Genomic DNA, 17084 nt, shown 5'->3' on the forward strand with positions numbered 1-17084 from the left:
GTTGAATAAATTGTGGAAGTAGATTAGATATTCGCTCCAAGTTTTACCAATTGGATTGATGTTAATTTCCTATAAGCTATATCTAGATCAATATATTTTTGATATGTTGGCTTAATAGTAAAAAGTGACCTAACTTGAAAATGAATGTAGAAGTCATTAGTGAGCATATCCACAATGTGTTCACACTTTAAGGCTCCTAACATATGAGAGAGCTTAACATCATTTGTACCATGCCTAATTAACATTTCTCTAGATACATCGAGAGGTTTTAGTTTACCATTTTGATCCCAACATGAAGGCATTCCTATTCCTCTTAAAATATTAGACATGGTATTAAATAAATTGATTTCGTTTTGAACCAATATGCATTTTTTTGTACTTTTTGCATAGAATTTCTCTTAATAGTAAATTAGTTGGTTTACATTATCTAGTTGATTTTGTCATTGACCCCCAATACTTTGAGGTTCTCTTGACCTTTGGTATTAATAATTTTAATTACTCTATTTGCATTTGATGGTTTATTCCTCAACTCTTGCTAAATCTGATTTGCAACCTTCTTAGAAATATACAATTGAGCCCCATTAATATGAAATATAAGTAACAATATTCTTCCACAATTTTCTTTTGGTTTCAATTAATGGTTGTGTCAATCATTTGTCTCTTATAATAGTCAATTTGAGTTTGAAAGGAATATTTTTGCTTGAGTTCATCATTATGAATAATGTTTTTTATTTTTCAACACTTCATTTTCTTTAGTTAATGCATCACTTTTGAACTACACTATCTTCTTGAGGTTTTCAATTTCTTGATGTTTCAAGCTAAGTGATGACATGGTTTCAGCCAATTTCTTTGGGGGATCTGCTTCAATTATAGTAGTTTCAATTATCATTTCTAGACACTCGTGTTCAACTTTCTCATTTAACAAACTTTCAGTTTGTACTTTCATCTTTTCAATTTGTTTATTAAATTCAATCAACATTGAGAGAAATTTCTCTTTCTCCTTTTGTACTACTTCTAATTGTAGAGTTTGAACATGCTCCAAAGGTGGCATCCTAAGATTTTTCTTGAGCATATGGATATTTATATCCTTGGATTTTATCAAAGCATGAATTGAGGTAGAATCATTTGGGTCTACACCCAACTTCATCTCCTGCAACATTATTTCAATTTCTGCAACTGCTTCTGTAGCGTTGACCAGAAATGGCCCAACCTTTTCCTTTAATTTAAAAAGAGCAGAGTGTTTCCTAGGAAGAAAATGAACTTGATCCAAATTCAAACTCAGTCTAATGAAATCAAGTGTAAAAATTCTTGTAGGTAGAAAAAATAGAAACATATAAGGTGGCAATTCGCTTCTGCATATTCTAATGTTAGTAAAATCCTTATAAAAATTCAAATTTCCCACTTTTACTACATCATAATCTCTAAGAATATTCTTAGTGGTGATACATCATACATAAGGCCGAAGGAGACTAACCTAAAATAATTAACAAAGGATGAGAATGAAAATTCCTAAGAATGCTTTCTCACCATTGGGGTCCACTGAATTACTTAAAGTACCTTGCCATTGGAATCTTGTTTTTGCAGTTGAAAACCAGAGAACTTCTCAACTTGAAAATATAGAAACGTATAAACTAGAATATATTGGTAGCTAAAGACTTGGTAACATTGAAGTTTGACATTTGATCATTAATGGAATCAGATAGGTTTTGGCTAAAATGAATTATAATGAAGGATTTTTTTACTCGTGAAATGGAGGATAAAAACCCTAGGATGACTTCATCTAATATTTGATCATGGTCATACCCTAGCAAATATCAGACCGTTGAAATGGTTGTTCTGGACATCTCTAGGAAAAGACTTGCGTATAGTGGATTGCATTTTTTTTATTGGAACATTAATAGGTAAAAAAAGATACAAGGAGGGGTTTTTTTTGGCACAAGAATTATCCACGTTTCCGAAATTTTAGACTGGCGCGTTTCCTCTCTGGCGATGGTGAAACCCCCGAGCCCTTGACTGCGCTCGGCAGCTCCGCTGCTGGGTCGCAGCTCCCGCTGCGAGCCTCCTGCTCCACTTGCTTCCTCCCTCCCCGGGCCTTCCGCCCCGTCTCCCGCTGCTGCTCGTGCTGAGGCCGAGGGCAGCCTACTGCTCCCTCTGCTGGGCCCCTTGCCTCTTCCCTTCTCCTGCGAATCGCCTCCGGCATGATGGGATCTCCTGATACAGGTCAGGCCGACATGGAGAAATCATTTGCATCACTTATCCCAGAGAACAATCCAGAACGGATCCGACCCACGGCTTCAAAATTTATCAAGAAGCTTGATGAAATACCGGAGATCCCTCTCCCCCCATCCCTCCCAAGGAGATCCGCTGTTGCCTTGGCAGAACGAGGACTAGTTGGGCAGTTCACAGGGTTATGGCCGTCCTCCCGAACTGTCCAACGATGGGTGGAAAGAAATTGGAACGCTATGGTTCAGGGGAAAATTGCGATAAGATTCTGTGGAAGAGGCTTCTTCACCTTCCTCTTCGAAACTGTGGAGGACCGCAACCTAATCTTTAGGAATGGACCATACTTCATGGACACCAGAGGCCTTTACCTCAACCGCTGGACCCCGGACTTCGACCCAGAAATGGATGTCCCCAGTGCAGTTCCGGTTTGGGTTCGCCTTCCGCATCTGTCGCTTCACTGCTGGGCTGATGAATCAGTTAGAGCAATCGGAAACGGAATAGGGAAATATGTGGACAGAGCGGAGCCAAAAGAGAATATGCACGCCTGTGCGAGGATCTGCGTGGAAGTGGATTTGGGCAAAGGATTACCAGAAGCTGTCAAGCTCAGAGTTGATCAGTGGACACACATACAGCAAGTGGATTACGAGCAACTTCCCTTCAAATGCAAGGTATGTCACGAATATGGTCATTTTGCTAATAGGTGCTCTAAAGCTAGAATAGAAGTCAATGCCAGCTCTGAACCCCCAGAGGAAACATGGGAAGTAGTAAAAAAAAAAAAGAAATCAAACCCTCCCCCTGAACCAGAGGTGCCCCACACTGATATCCCTCCCATCTCCGCCGTCCCATCAAGCATGGATCATTCCATTCCCTCATCCTCCAACCCTTTCGAAACCCTAGCCTCAGAAGAACCCTCATCCCCCCCTCCATCCCCCAAGGGCAACAGAACCCCCCCCTCCTCCCCCCTCCAGGCTTCCCCCCTAGCACAGTGGAAAGGATCCTAACAAGGAACAAAACAAAGGAAAATATTACAGCCACGGATCCACCAAGGAAAGTGGGAAGGAAATCGAATAAGGAAATAAGAGATGAGAATGCAACAAAAGAGATGACCACAGGAACACAGCAACCAATAGACACATATCTTGACAAGAACAAGGGAAGCGGCGAAAAAACGAAGGAGAAAATCGGGCCTCACAACAAAATAGGTAAATGATGATTTTGGTCTCTTGGAACTGTAGGGGGATGGGCTCCTCCCTCAAATTAAACGCAGTCCGTGATCTCATGAACTCAGAACAACCAGACTTCCTCCTACTCCAGGAGACCAAAATTAGTGAACAAGAATTCCAAATCAGCACCTCAAAGTTTAGAAGGTATTCAGGAACAGCCGTGAGTGCAATAGGAGCATCAGGAGGCATAGGTGTATTATGGAAGAAAAGCAATTGGAACCTCATAAACAGCAATCCAAACAGGTGGTGGATTAGAATCGACATGCAAAGTATAGATCTGAGGGAGGAATACACAATCTACAATGTTTATGCACCACCCCACTTTAGGGACAAAGCCACTTGTTGGGAATCATTGAAAGCAGATATAGAGGCCTTACAAGGAAGGAAGATCTTTCTTGGAGGAGATTTGAATCTAATCAGGAACGCAGAAGAAAAACTTGGAGGGAAGTACTTCACAGATCCATTCAGAGACAAATTGGAGGACATCATACAAGCTCACAAATTTATAGACATCCCCCCTCAAAATGGCCGCTTCACATGGTCTAACAAAAGGATAGGCAGAAACAATATCAAAGAAAGACTCGACCGAATTCTTGTTCAGGAGAATGCAGCAATCAGCTTTCAAAGGGTCCACAGTTCAATCCTACTGGGCTTCACTTCTGATCATAGACCTGTAGCGCTGCACTTGGAAAAAGAGGAGAATTTGGGCCCCCTCCCATTCAAATATAACAAGACCTGGGACGCCATCGAGGACTTCAAATCTCTGATCAAGGAGACATGGAGGACAGAGATAACAGGCTCACCGCATTATGTCTGGGAATCAAAGATCAAACACCTAAGGATCGCCATAAAAAATTGGGCAAAAAACCACGCAAACGAGGAGAGGAGGACAAAAACCGAGTTGCAAAGAAGCTTGGAGGAATGGAATCAGGAAAGGGAGACAATTCAAGAAACAGAAGAAGATCAAAAGGTAGAAGCGGAGATGCACAAATCTTTATACAACCAGCATCGAAAAGAGGAGGAAGAGCTCAGGCAAAAGTCTAGATGTCTCTGGATCAAGTCGGGGGACAAAAATACCTCCTTCTTTCACAACTGCCTCAAGTTAAGGAGAGCTGGAAATAATATAGGTAAGATAAGGTTTAATGAGAAAGAGTTAACAGAGAGTGAGGAAATCAAGGAGGCCGCGACAAATCACTTTCAATCCCTGCTCTCAGCTGACCCTCAGTACAAAGAAAACCCGAACTTCATCAACATTATTGAAAGGAAGGCTACTGAAGTTCAAAACAGCAATCTGGATAAAGAAATCACTATAGAAGAGGTGGAGTGGTCCATCAACAGCATGCCCCTGGACAAAGCTCCAGGCCCGGACGGCTTCACGGTAAGCTTTTACAAAACCCATTGGGATATTATCAAAAAAGATTTCCTCAGAATGGTGAGAAACTTCCACCTCAAAAGCAAATTGGGAAGTAGTGTTAAATCTTCGTTCCTAGCCCTCATCCCAAAGGATCCAAGCCCCCAATCTTTTGATAGGTTCAGACCCATCTCCCTTTGCAATGTGTCTTATAAAATTATCTCAAAAATCCTAGCTAATAGGCTGAAACAAATTCTCCCTTCTATCATTTCTGACAATCAAGGTGGGTTCCTTCCCAAGAGGCACATAACCGATAATGTAATTATGATTCAAGAAGCAATTCACAGCAGTATAGCTAGAAATGAGAAAGGAATGATAATCAAGTTGGACATGGCTAGTGCCTTTGACAGGGTAAATCACGCCTTCCTGGAGACTGTGCTTGCAAAGTTTGGGGTTTCAAGGACTTTCATCAATAAGGTCATGGAATGTGTCTCTCAGAATTGGACAGCTCCGCTCATCAATGGGAGGCCTTGCAGAGCCTTCATAAGCACCCGTGGATTGAGGCAAGGTTGCCCCCTATCCCCCTTTCTCTACATTATAATGGAGGAAACACTAAGCTTGCATTTAGAAAACAAGAGAAGGCTGAAGGAAATCACTGGAGTGGACATAATCAGAGGAGCTAAAGGGATCAATCACTCCCTATTTGCAGACGACACTCTGCTAATAGGTGGAGCTTCAAGCCTTATGGCAAGGAGATTCAAGGCCATCCTTGATCTCTTCCTTCAAGCATCGGGGGGAAAACTAAACAACAACAAATGCAAAATATATACCTGGAATGTTCCAAGACATATAACTCAAAGGATTGCTATGATTCTGGAAATTCCAGCCCAATCTAGTTGGTCTCACTTCATGTATCTAGGACTCCCGCTGGCCAAAGAATCAATCAAAAACGAAGTATGGGTCAATTTGATCGAGAAGCTTAGAGGCAAACTTCAAAGTTGGGGGATGCACTGGCTCAATCTAGCGGGAAGAACAATCCTTATCAAGTCCATCTTATCAGCCCTCCCTATCTATCAATTCGCCATAACGCTCGCCCCCTCAAGCATCCATAAACACATGGAGCTCATCCTTAGAAGCTTTCTATGGAAGGGTGGAAAGCAAGAAACGAAGAAATTCAGTCTTGTAAAGTGGGAAAAGGTCATCCTCCCCATAGAAAAAGGCGGGTTAGGAATTAAAGTGCCCAGATTGGCAAACTTGGCAATGGGATTCAAGTTAATATGGAGAATTCTAACTGAGAAGGACTCCTGGTGGGCAGAGGTCTTGAAAAAAAAATACCTAAGTGGAAGCAACAGCAATATCCTCTCCGACACAATCACAGAAAGACAATGCACCCCGGTCTGGAAGCTGATCAAAAAATCTTTAACTCTCCTCAAATCTCATATCTCCAAAGCCCCAGGCAATGGGAAGCAAACCAGCATATGGAAAGACAAAATAATGGGTCAGGAAGCCAAGGAAAAGCTTCCCCATCTGAGGCCGCTGCAGCAGTGGATGTCTGATAAAAATCTCACAACTCTCTTTGACATTTCAAATTGGGACCATGACAGCTGGAAAGGCTGGAAAATCAGGCATCTTCCTGATGGACTAAAGGAGCAATGGAACAACCTTAAACTCTCATTAGCAGGAGCAGCTCCCACAAGCAAGGGGAAAGAGGACAGTTTCATATGGGATCCAAATGGAGGCACCTACTCGGTTAGGGAAGGTTACAAAGCGCTCCAAAAACAAGCTGCATTGAATAATTGGCAATATCACAAGAACGCTTGGAAAATCGAAAGTATCCCGAAGATAAAACTCTTCAATTGGACCTTGCTTCATGGCAAGCTCCTAACAGCTGAGAATTTGAGAAAAAAGGGGATCCAGGGGCCTTCCATCTGTGTTATGTGCAGGAAAGAGGAAGAAAGCCTCAATCACCTCTTCATAGACTGCCCAATAGCATCGACATGCTGGAAGCTCATAACCAGCCCTCTAGAGACAGGGGAGGTTCCCAACCAGGTCTCTCTCCTTCAGAAAGGCTGGGGGAAACTCTCTCCCTTTCCAACCAAAGACACAACTCTCGCCAAGAGACTCTGGTCCAGCATTCCCTCCAACCTCTGCTGGCAGATATGGCTCGCCAGAAACGCAAGCATCTTCAAAGACAAAAAGCCTAGGATCTCAAATATCCTGGCCAAAACTGTTGCGCTTATAGCTGAGACTATTGAAGCCAACGGGATTCAACAAGCTGACCCGGAATACTCAACTGAGCAAGTGAAAGCATGGGTCCAAAGATTCAACTGCAAGCCAAATCCAAAATTCAAGACAATCAATGGATCTGGACAGAGCGAATGGAAGATCAGAGGGTCAAAAGAGGAAGTTAACAACTGGATCCAAAGGCAAAAGAGGCACACACTACACTTCGACGGGGCCTCAAAGAACAATCCAGGCATAGCTGGAGCAGGGGGAGTTTTAAAGGACCCTCAAGGAAAAACGATGGTTACATATGAATGGAGCTTGGGGACCTTGTCAAACAACAAAGCAGAAGCATATAGCCTCCTTTTGGGGATCTCCATAGCGCGGAGGAGGGGCATTCATGACCTTCTAGTGATGGGAGACTCAGCAATCCTAATAGCAGCCTTAAACAAGGGGAACAACTTCAACCAATGTGCCCTGAATAGAACAAAAGACAGAATCTTTGAACAGGCCAGGGGCATGAACAACGTGACTTATAAACACGTCCTCAGAATACATAATAAGACAGCTGACGAGCTGGCCAACAAGGCCATCAAAAGAGCCACGGGCCAGGTGAGGGAGAATGAGGAAATATATGATCATGATATCCCATAGATATATCTTAATCCCAATGCATCTGACTGTTAGTCACCTCAGGCATCTAACTCGAGACAACAGGCCAGCGAAAAAGAGATCTTCTGCTCTACAAATCCATCTCGACTGCCAAAACGGAGGGTACAGGACAGGGAATCGGCCTCAGGACCTGAACATGCAAGAAATCAACAGCATTTCTCTTCGACACTCTCCCGGAATCAAAGGAAGGCGTGATCACGCCCATGCCTGTTACAGAATACAAGGACGGTCACAGAGCACCTCAGATCACTCGAGGACAGATATGATCAGTCACTCCGCCTCCATTCATGAGTGGGAGATCGCCCGTTGCATCCTTTTTAAACTCATCAAGAACCCAAAGGCCCTCACTACTCATCAAAACCATAGCGCGCGCAGGAGAGCCCTTCTGGATCGGAGGCAGTGCCAAGGTGGTCTTTTCTGCAGTAACAAGGCCAGCACCGGAGACCAAATACACTCTGAGATTCTCTTAGTGAACGGCAATAGCTGGCTTTCCTTTGCGCACAGTGGCACCAGGCATCGAGCGCAAGCAAACTCCACGAAGGCGGACTTACCAGATCTCCATCTGAGTTGGGTAAACAATCTTCCCTTTATCTGTGTTCTTTTCAATACTAACAGTTGGTTCTGTGCTCCCAGCACTGCTCTCAACCATCAACAGGGCACTCACCTCAACTCTGCCTCACCAAAGCAATCCGGCTTCACAAGTGGCAAGCCTCATAACTCCTCAGCATCTGACAAAGCCTTCACCGCTCCCAGCAAGATGGCTGACCAGAACAATCAGCAAGCTAACCAGCAGCAGCCAAGGAACCCGATGGATAACATATTCAACAACAGAGATTGCCATATGTGCAAGGCACATGTCATTATGATCAATGCTTTGAAGAAGCAGGTGAAAGAACTCACTGAGGACTTTCACGCGGACAGAAACTCGAAGAGAAAGAAGCTCGAGAAGAGGAAAAAAGAAATCGAAGACCTTAAGGATCGCTGCATCCACATGGAGGCAGTCATTGACCACCTCCGCACCTTAACTGAAAGCCAGCAAGGAGAAGCTTCAACAAGAGTGAGAAAGAGGGAACCTCTCCAGGATGACTCGGTTACCCAACATCCCCCCTAACTCATGCAGTGTACTTATAAATGGATAGGAGGATCCTTTGTAAGGCAATATAGCCGTTTAAATTCAGTATTAAGTGTAGTTAAGAAGAGCTTCGAGAACTATGGGTCTGCGAGCCCAATTTTGAATCTCAGCTCTTGGAATCTTCCTCTTATTGTAATAGTTTTCGAATCGCAAGTTTTATAATACACAAGTAGACGACTTTGTTAAAAAAAAAAAAAAAAAAAAAAAAAAAAAAAGATACAAGGAGTGTGGACTTTTCTTCCAGGGTTATATCATGATATAATTGACTCAAAACCTCTTCATTGAGTGTTTGAAATTGATTGGGCATTATAATATTTAACATTTGAAAAATAATACTTAGAGTTAATGTAAAACAAGATAGACCTATTTTTTGACATAATTGCTCTATTACTTTGAAGATGTTGTTCAAAGCACTAGGTAATGAATTCAATATATGGGTGAGTTTGGGGTATCATGAACTAAGCCAAATATGATTCTCACACTAAAGACACATCTTGTAGGTCTTGGAAACGTCGAAATGCCCCAACATAAAGCTCCACATTAAGTCTCATGGGTATCATCCTCTCTGTTTATTAAACATAACTCATCAAAATTTACAAAGGTTTCGAGCGGGGGTTTCACTGCTTTTCCTTTCATTTTTCCAGTTAACAAAAACAATATTTACTTGAAATACATGAACAAAGTTACCTATGAAAACTTGAGGAATACAATTGAAATTCTAGTGTGAAAAAATATTCTCATATACTTCTACATAGTTTAAATAATGCAATGAACTGACAAAAGTCATTTTTCCCTTTTGTTACCCTCAAACCGGGAGAATACAAGTGTCACAAATTTATTGGCCATCAAATTTATTTTTAACTCACTTCGGGGCATTGATGTGGCTAGGCCCCATGATGATGTTTGAAAAATGGTCTGGCAGAAATCCAAAAGTGGGTGGGTGAAATTGATTTGGTTTTTCCACATAGAAAAAGTGGTATTAAATAACAAACAAATTGCAAACGCCCCTATTGAAGATCGAGAGGACTGGGGGCCCCACACTGCCTTCTCCACCATTGATAAAATTTAGTGGGCTTGACGATGTTTGAAAAAAGTGCACATTTAAACTCTATAACCATACTTATTACAACATATTGAACTTTACTTATAACATAATAAAGTTTAATTGCATTATTAACAAAGTTTTTTTTAAATAAAATATTTACATTTTTTGTAAAATAAAGGTTACAACATCACCAAAGATTGCATGGCCTCTAGTTGATCTTCTCCTACTGCTGGGATCATGATATGCAATTTCTCTTTAGCGAGTAGCACACATTTTTCCTAGGCAACCTCTTCCTTATCCTTTCTTTCCATTGATTGACTGTTAGTTTTGAGTAGCTTGGTTAGGTGTTTTAGTCTCTATTAGTGTCTAAGAGGCTAAGGAACATAGGAGGATAATTATCTCCAAGACCCAGAAAAGGTTTCCAAGGAAAATATCATAATTAGATTATTTAGTCAATTATTAAATATTTACTTAGGTCTAACTTAGGAAAATTGGTTAATTAAATCAAGTTAATTGAGGTAAATCGATTTTTCTCTAGAAACTTCTGGAAGAGTCACTTGATGGAGTCAAAATGATCTTATACATCGATTTTGATTAGATCGTGGTTGATTATTCGTCAACGAGAGATTATAAGAGAAAATCGAGGGGTCAATTGGAGACATCATTACAAGGAGTTTGAATCACCAAGTTGCAGTGAGAGAAAGGGTCCAGTTTGAGCGAGGGAGACACCTACAAAAGAGTTTCAACATAGAAGATTGGGGAGATAAATTTTGGATAAATTCTCCATAGAGATTCCAACATTCTAAGAGAAGGAAGGACGTTGAATTATTTTGAAAGAGGGAGGTTGATTTGGCTAGAGCACATTGCTAACAAATCCAATGCGATTTATAGAGGATATAGATCTATTTCCAGTGCCAAATCTAGCTACTGAAGGAGGTGTGAGCGACTTTAGAGTGTTGCGGGAGGAGTTATATTTACCAGAACAAATTTCTAGAGGCTGAGCAAATTTCCGAGAGTAGTCTGTAGAAATTCCCACTGTAGATCACCTGGTAATGCAATGTACTAAAGCAAAACACTTGATCTACTTCTACAACAATTTAGCGGAAGCTTAATCGAACATGAGCAACATCAAGCATGAACAAATATAACTGAGAATGAGAAGTAATCAACCATAACACAGAAGATATATCACTGGGGAAAGAACCAACCTAAAATCCCAACTCTGTATTATCATACAAGTGGAAATATTGTTCAAGTTACAAAAAGAATCATCTCTCAAGCTATTCTGCTCTCTCTGTAATCAAACATTACAGCTCACAGACTCAATAGACATAGAATATATCTTCCTCAAGCCCTCCAAGCCTCCTATTTCCTTGCGCAGTTTTGATTGGGGTCTAATGATATCACATGTGTGAATTGGCCTCATCACACTCACTGTAACCTCAGGTCCAACTGCGCAATCCATAAGGAATAATATTCCTTCTGCATGCAAGGATTTTTCACCAAGGAACATCCTAGCAACTTATAGTACATTGTCCCTCCATCTGATCTCAACTGGGTCTCTGATTGAACTGACATGCATGAGTTATCCATGAGTGAATCATCAATTATCTGAATTACAGTAGTTACATGCATGCAAGCATTAACTAACTGAACTCTAATTAATTTAACAAACTGTGAAATTAATCTAACTGGACTTGACTAAGTTAAACTAAGTCAACTAATTACAACTCATCCTTATCTCTTTAACTGAAGGTTAAATTCCTCAATTAATGGAGAAACTGTTGCATGTCCTCACATAGACTTCAAGTTTGATTTTCCTTAACTAATTAACTCAAGATGAATTAATTAATTAATTTCCAAACTGCTGTTGATATAAAATTTGAATTTTACTTCCTATGTTTAGTCCAGGGACTGACTAAAATAAGAAGAGATCCCGAAATGCTATTTTTAGCACTTTCACTTTTCACCCATTGTTGCTAAGATCACCAATCGCTGAATTGCTATTTATAGCCGGGCTATTTATAGCAATGCTATTTTTAGAATTTCTTGTTGCACATTTCAACACTCCCTCTCAACAAGAAAGGGATTATCAGTAACCCCGATCCTATCTATGTGGAACTCAAACTTGCATTTTGATAATGCCTTAGTCAAAATATTTGCATCCTGCTCCTTGGTCGAAACATACTGCAACATCATGATCCTCTTGACCACACAGTCTTGTAGATGATGGTAATGGATATCTATATGCTTGGACCTGTCATGAAACACTGGATTCTCAGAGAGTTTTATGCAACTCTGATTATCACAGTATATCATTGTAGGATCCATCATTTGACCAAACAATCCCACTAGAATATTTCGTATCCAAATGGCCTCGCATGCTGCCTTACTGGTAGCCATGTATTCATCCTCTGCTGAGCTAGTGCAACTGATCTCTGTTTCCTGCTATACTAAGAAACTGCAGCTGAACCAAGGTTGAATATTCCTCTAGAAGTTCTCTTCCTGTTTGATGGACTACCAGCCAAATCCGCATCCATGAAGCCTTGTAGCTTCACTCCCTCTGTCCATCGGTACCACAATCCGTACTGTGTAGTGCCTCTGAGATATCTCAGCACATGCTTCACTGCCTTCCAAAACAGCTTGGTAGGTTGAACCATAGCTTGAATCAGCTGGTTCATTACAAAGCATAAGTCGAGTCGTGTGTTCACCAGATACATAAGTGAACCCACTAGCTATCGATAAAAAGTAGTAGCTACTACCTCACCTGAAGTAGCATCCTCCTTCCTCCAGGTCCCAGGTAGAGGAGTCTGCATGGGCTTTCACTTCTCCATGTGAAAGCGCCTAAGTATCTCATTGGTATACTTGCCTTGAGACACAAATATCTCCCCATCTTTCTGCCACACTTCCATGCCTAGAAAGTAGTGCATGAGGCCCATGTCCTTCATCTCAAACCCTCTTGCAAGGTCCTCCTTGCAAGACTGTATCAGCTGGTCATCACCTGTCAAAATCAGATCATCGACATATAGTACAATAATCAATGGCTTGCCTTCTACCATGATGTGGTAAAGGTTCGCATCTGCTTCACTCTTGGTGTAGCCCAATCCAGTGAAATAGTTGTCGATCCTGGTATACCAAGCACGGGGTTCTTGCTTCGGCCCATATAATGCTCGCTTGAGTCGGCAGACATGCGACTCGTGATCGAAGGTCTCAAATCCTTTGTGCTGCTCAATGTATACCTCTTCCTCAATATTCACGTTGAGGAACGTCATCTTCACATCCATCTAATGGATCTTCCAACCCATCTGAGCTGATAGAGCTAGCACTGATCTGATAGATGAGTACCTTACTACAGGAGCAAAGGTCTCATCGTAGTCGATCCCCTCAACCTATGAGAAACCTCGGGCAATAAACCTTTCCTTGTGTTTCTCAACACTGCCATCATTTGCCTGCTTTACTTTGTAAAGCCATCGGGAACTAACCACTAACTTTTCCCCAAGTCTAGGGACAACATCCCACACACTGTTCCGTATGATAGAATCGTACTCTTCTACCATTGCATCAACCCACACTGGTTGTTGCACTACCTCCTGAAAAGAAGAAGGTTTGGTTGCTACACACTCCCCAACCAGGGCCATGTGGCTAGTGTATCTCTCGGGAGAACTCCTTTGTCAGCGCTGAGAGGATGGTTGCCCCACATTCTCTCTCACATCTAACATCAATCTGGCAGCTTCTCGTGAGCGTTTCTGCCCATCTCTGGAAGACTTTCCAAGAGTGGTGGTCTCCACTACTGGATCCTCTACATGTGGCTGATCCACATCATCAGGAGGCTCCTCCTCCTTTGGAACTAAAAGTTCCTCATCACCATGCAACTTGATCTCCCTGTCAAGTGACACTCGCATGGCTCTTTGCTCGTCAAACTTCAGATCCTTGTGGACTACGGTCCTCTGACTGGAAGGCAGAAACACACGATAGTTGTGGGGTGTATCTGTGTACCCCACAAGTATCCCCAACTCAGCTGTTGGGTCTAGCTTCTTACGAGCATCTTTGGTCACATGACAGAAAACTGGTGATCCAAAGATGTGGAAGTGACTCACATCTGGTCTCTTCCCCGAAAAATCCTCCATATGTGTCTTCATCCCCAAGATATGATGAGGACCTCTATTCTGAAGGTACACTATTGTATTGCATGCCTCAGACCATAGATGAAGTGGTAGGCTTTGGTCATGCAACATCGCTCAAGATTCTCCCACAATAGATCTATTCTTCCTTTCGGCCACCCCATTCTGTTGTGGGTTATGAGGTGCCGTCAATTCCCATTTAATTCCTTCTGCAACATAGAAGTATTTAAACTATTGGGAAACATAATCTCCACCATTGTCACTATGCAAGGCTTTTACTTTCTTTCCATATTCTTTCTCTGTCGAGGCTTTAAACTCACAAAACTTCAAGAAGGTCTGATCCTTCTTTTGCATAAAGTAGATCCAACATCTATGAGAAAAATCATCAATAAAAATAAAGTAGTACCTTTGTTTAGTGGTGGAGGCTATAGAGAATGGTCCACATACATCTGAGTGAACTTGCTCCAGGATTGCTCCAACTCTACTATCCCGATCCTGAAAGGAATCTTTCGCATACTTACCAAGGGTGCATCCTTTGCAAGTATCTGTTTGCTCCAGTTTTCCCTTGGGTAAGCCGATAGAAATTTGCTACATGATCTTCAAGGCCCCATGATGCAAGTGGCCCAGTCTTCTATGCCATAGCTCACCAACATCTTGGATTTGCACCATCTCTGCTTTTGAACTTAGTGCAGCACAGTCATCTACCTCCAACTTGTAGAGATTCTTTACTCGAATCCCTATTCGCTCGGTCTGTCCGGTGCTGATATGGCTCAAGAAAACTTTTCCTTTACTAAAGACTACATCATAGCCTTTATCTTCTAGCATAACAACAGACACAAGATTCTTTTTCGAACCTGGTACATACTTAACAGTAGATAGGGTGAGAGGAGCACCATGCTCCCTCTGAAACACAATTGTACCTTCACTGGAGACACAGTACTTTCCATAATCGCCCATCTCGATCCGCATCTGGAGATCCTTATCCTCCAATGTACTGAAAATATTACTGTCACCCAACATGTGGAAAAATTCTCCATTGTCCAAGTACCAAACACATCCAACCATGGATGAAACCATGCATGCGATAAGCGATAAATCCAACTCAAACTGTGAAGCTAGTGCATCACAATCATATTCCTTTGAGGAACCCTTCTTGGATTTCTTCTGTGGACAATTCATAGCATAATGGCCCACTTCATGACAGTGAAAGCATCGCACCTTCGACTTGTCAACCTTCTTCCCACCATGAGAAGATTTGGATTGGGATGCCTTCCCTTTCCCTTTCTTAGCTTTACTCGCTAAAGCTAGATTTTCTTCATCATCTTGTTTTGATGAAGATCCATCACGGGTGCTTCGCCTTATCTCCTCCTGCATTAGGTCCAACCAAAGTCATTCCCAATTTGGCATTTTCTCTCTTCCATTAACCGAGTCCTGGTAGCTATGCCAATTCTTTGGAAGATCAAGGAGTGCTAGACTCACCATGTCATCATCAGCTGTCATGACCCCTATGCTTGCACGCTCATCCTTGCAGGTGGTGAGCTTGTTCAGGAACATACAAATTGTGTCTCCCTTTTTGCACTTGATCTTTCAAAGCTTGTCTTTTAGTGCCATCTTCCTCTGATCGCTGCTATTCTGATAAAGATCTTTCAATGTTTTCCACATTGAAAATGGAGTCTCCTTCCCATGGAGGCTCGAGATAATGTGATCTCGAACTTCCTCCAGGAGGATTCTCCTTGCCCTAGCCACACACTTTTTCCATTCCGCTAGTTGAGTAGCATCAATTGGCTTCTAGACTTCTTGATCAATGAAGTCCTTTAGGTCGTTATCTTCCAATACTGCCTCCATGCGATCCTTCTAGGCTATATAATTTTAACTGCCATCAAGGGAATATTCGAGTCTTAAACCACTGAATGCCATCGGTGAAATAGATGTGATAAGAACTCAATTCAATATTCAGAAACCAAACTTCGTACTTCTCCTACTTGTATACTATTCTTCCTTGATCACCTTTGCTTTGATACCATGTAGAAATTCCCACTGTAGATCACCTGGTAATGCAATGTACTAAAGCAAAACACTTGATCTAATTCTACAAACAATTTAGCGGAAGCTTAATCAAACATGAGCAACATCAAGCATGAATAGATATAATTGAGAATGAGAAGTAATCAACCATAACATAGAAGATATATCACTGGGGAAAGCACCAGCCTAAAACCCCAACTCTGTATTATCATACAAGTGGAAATCTTGTTCAAGTTACAAAAATAATCAACTCTCAAGCTATCCTGCTCTCTATAATCAAACAACACAGCTCACAGTCTCAATAGACATAGAATATATCTTCCTCAAGCCCTCCAAGCCTCCTATTTCCTTGCGTAGTTTTGATTGGGGTCCAATGATATCACATGTGTGAATTGGCCTCATCTCACTCACTGTAACCTCAGGTCCAACTATGCAATCCATAAGGAATAATATTCCTTTTGCATGCAACGAATATTTACCAAGGAATATCCTAGCAATTGATAGTACATTGTCCCTCCATCTGATCTCAATTGGGTCTCTGATTGAACTGACGTGCATGAGTTATCCATGAGTGAATCATCACTTATATGAATTACAGTAGTTACATGCATGCAAGCATTAACTAACTGAACTCTAATTAATTTAACAAACTGTGAAATTAATCTAACTGGACTTGACTAAGTTAAACTAAGTCAACTAATTACAACTCATCCTTATCTCTTTAACTGAAGGTTAAATTCCTCAATTAATGGAGAAACTGTAGCATGTCCTCACATAGACTTCAAGTTTGATTTTCCTTAACCAATTAACTCAAGATGAATTAATTAATTAATTTCCAAATTGTTGTTGATATCAAATTCGAATTTTACTTCCTATGTTTAGTCCAGGGATTGACTAAAATAATAAGGGATCCCGAAATGCTATTTTTAGAAAAGCTATTTTTAGCACTTTCACTTTTCACCCATTGTTGCTAAGATCACCAATGGATGAATTGCTATTTATAGCAGTGCTATTTTTAGCATTTCTTGTTGCACATTTCAACATCGTCTGTGTGCATTTCTAGTCAACA

At 41.4% G+C, this 17084-nt stretch overlaps 1 protein-coding gene across 1 annotated transcript; it reads left to right on the plus strand.

The window, feature by feature from the left end:
- Positions 1-2201: 2201 nt before the first annotated feature.
- Positions 2202-7674, plus strand: LOC149238757 (uncharacterized). Its single transcript, XM_089369661.1, has 2 exons — positions 2202-2891; positions 3538-7674. Exons 1-2 carry the CDS (start codon positions 2202-2204, stop codon positions 7672-7674), a joined length of 4827 nt encoding a protein of 1608 aa, XP_089225787.1.
- Positions 7675-17084: the final 9410 nt, after the last annotated feature.

The sequence above is a fragment of the Pinus tabuliformis genome, chromosome 8 (assembly GCF_031772625.1).
Source record: "Pinus tabuliformis cultivar Carrire ecotype Pingquan chromosome 8, CPIR1, whole genome shotgun sequence".
NCBI classification, from domain to species: domain Eukaryota; kingdom Viridiplantae; phylum Streptophyta; class Pinopsida; order Pinales; family Pinaceae; genus Pinus; species Pinus tabuliformis.

What these genes read in the sequence shown, in the direction of transcription:
- LOC149238757 (XM_089369661.1), top strand. Translation starts at nt 2,202, where the DNA reads ATGGGATCTCCTGATACAGGTCAGGCCGACATGGAGAAATCATTTGCA. An exon ending in AACTTCCCTTCAAATGCAAG is followed by an intron (nt 2,892 to 3,537) that starts GTATGTCACGAA and finishes CTCCTACTCCAG; the next exon opens with GAGACCAAAATTAGTGAACA.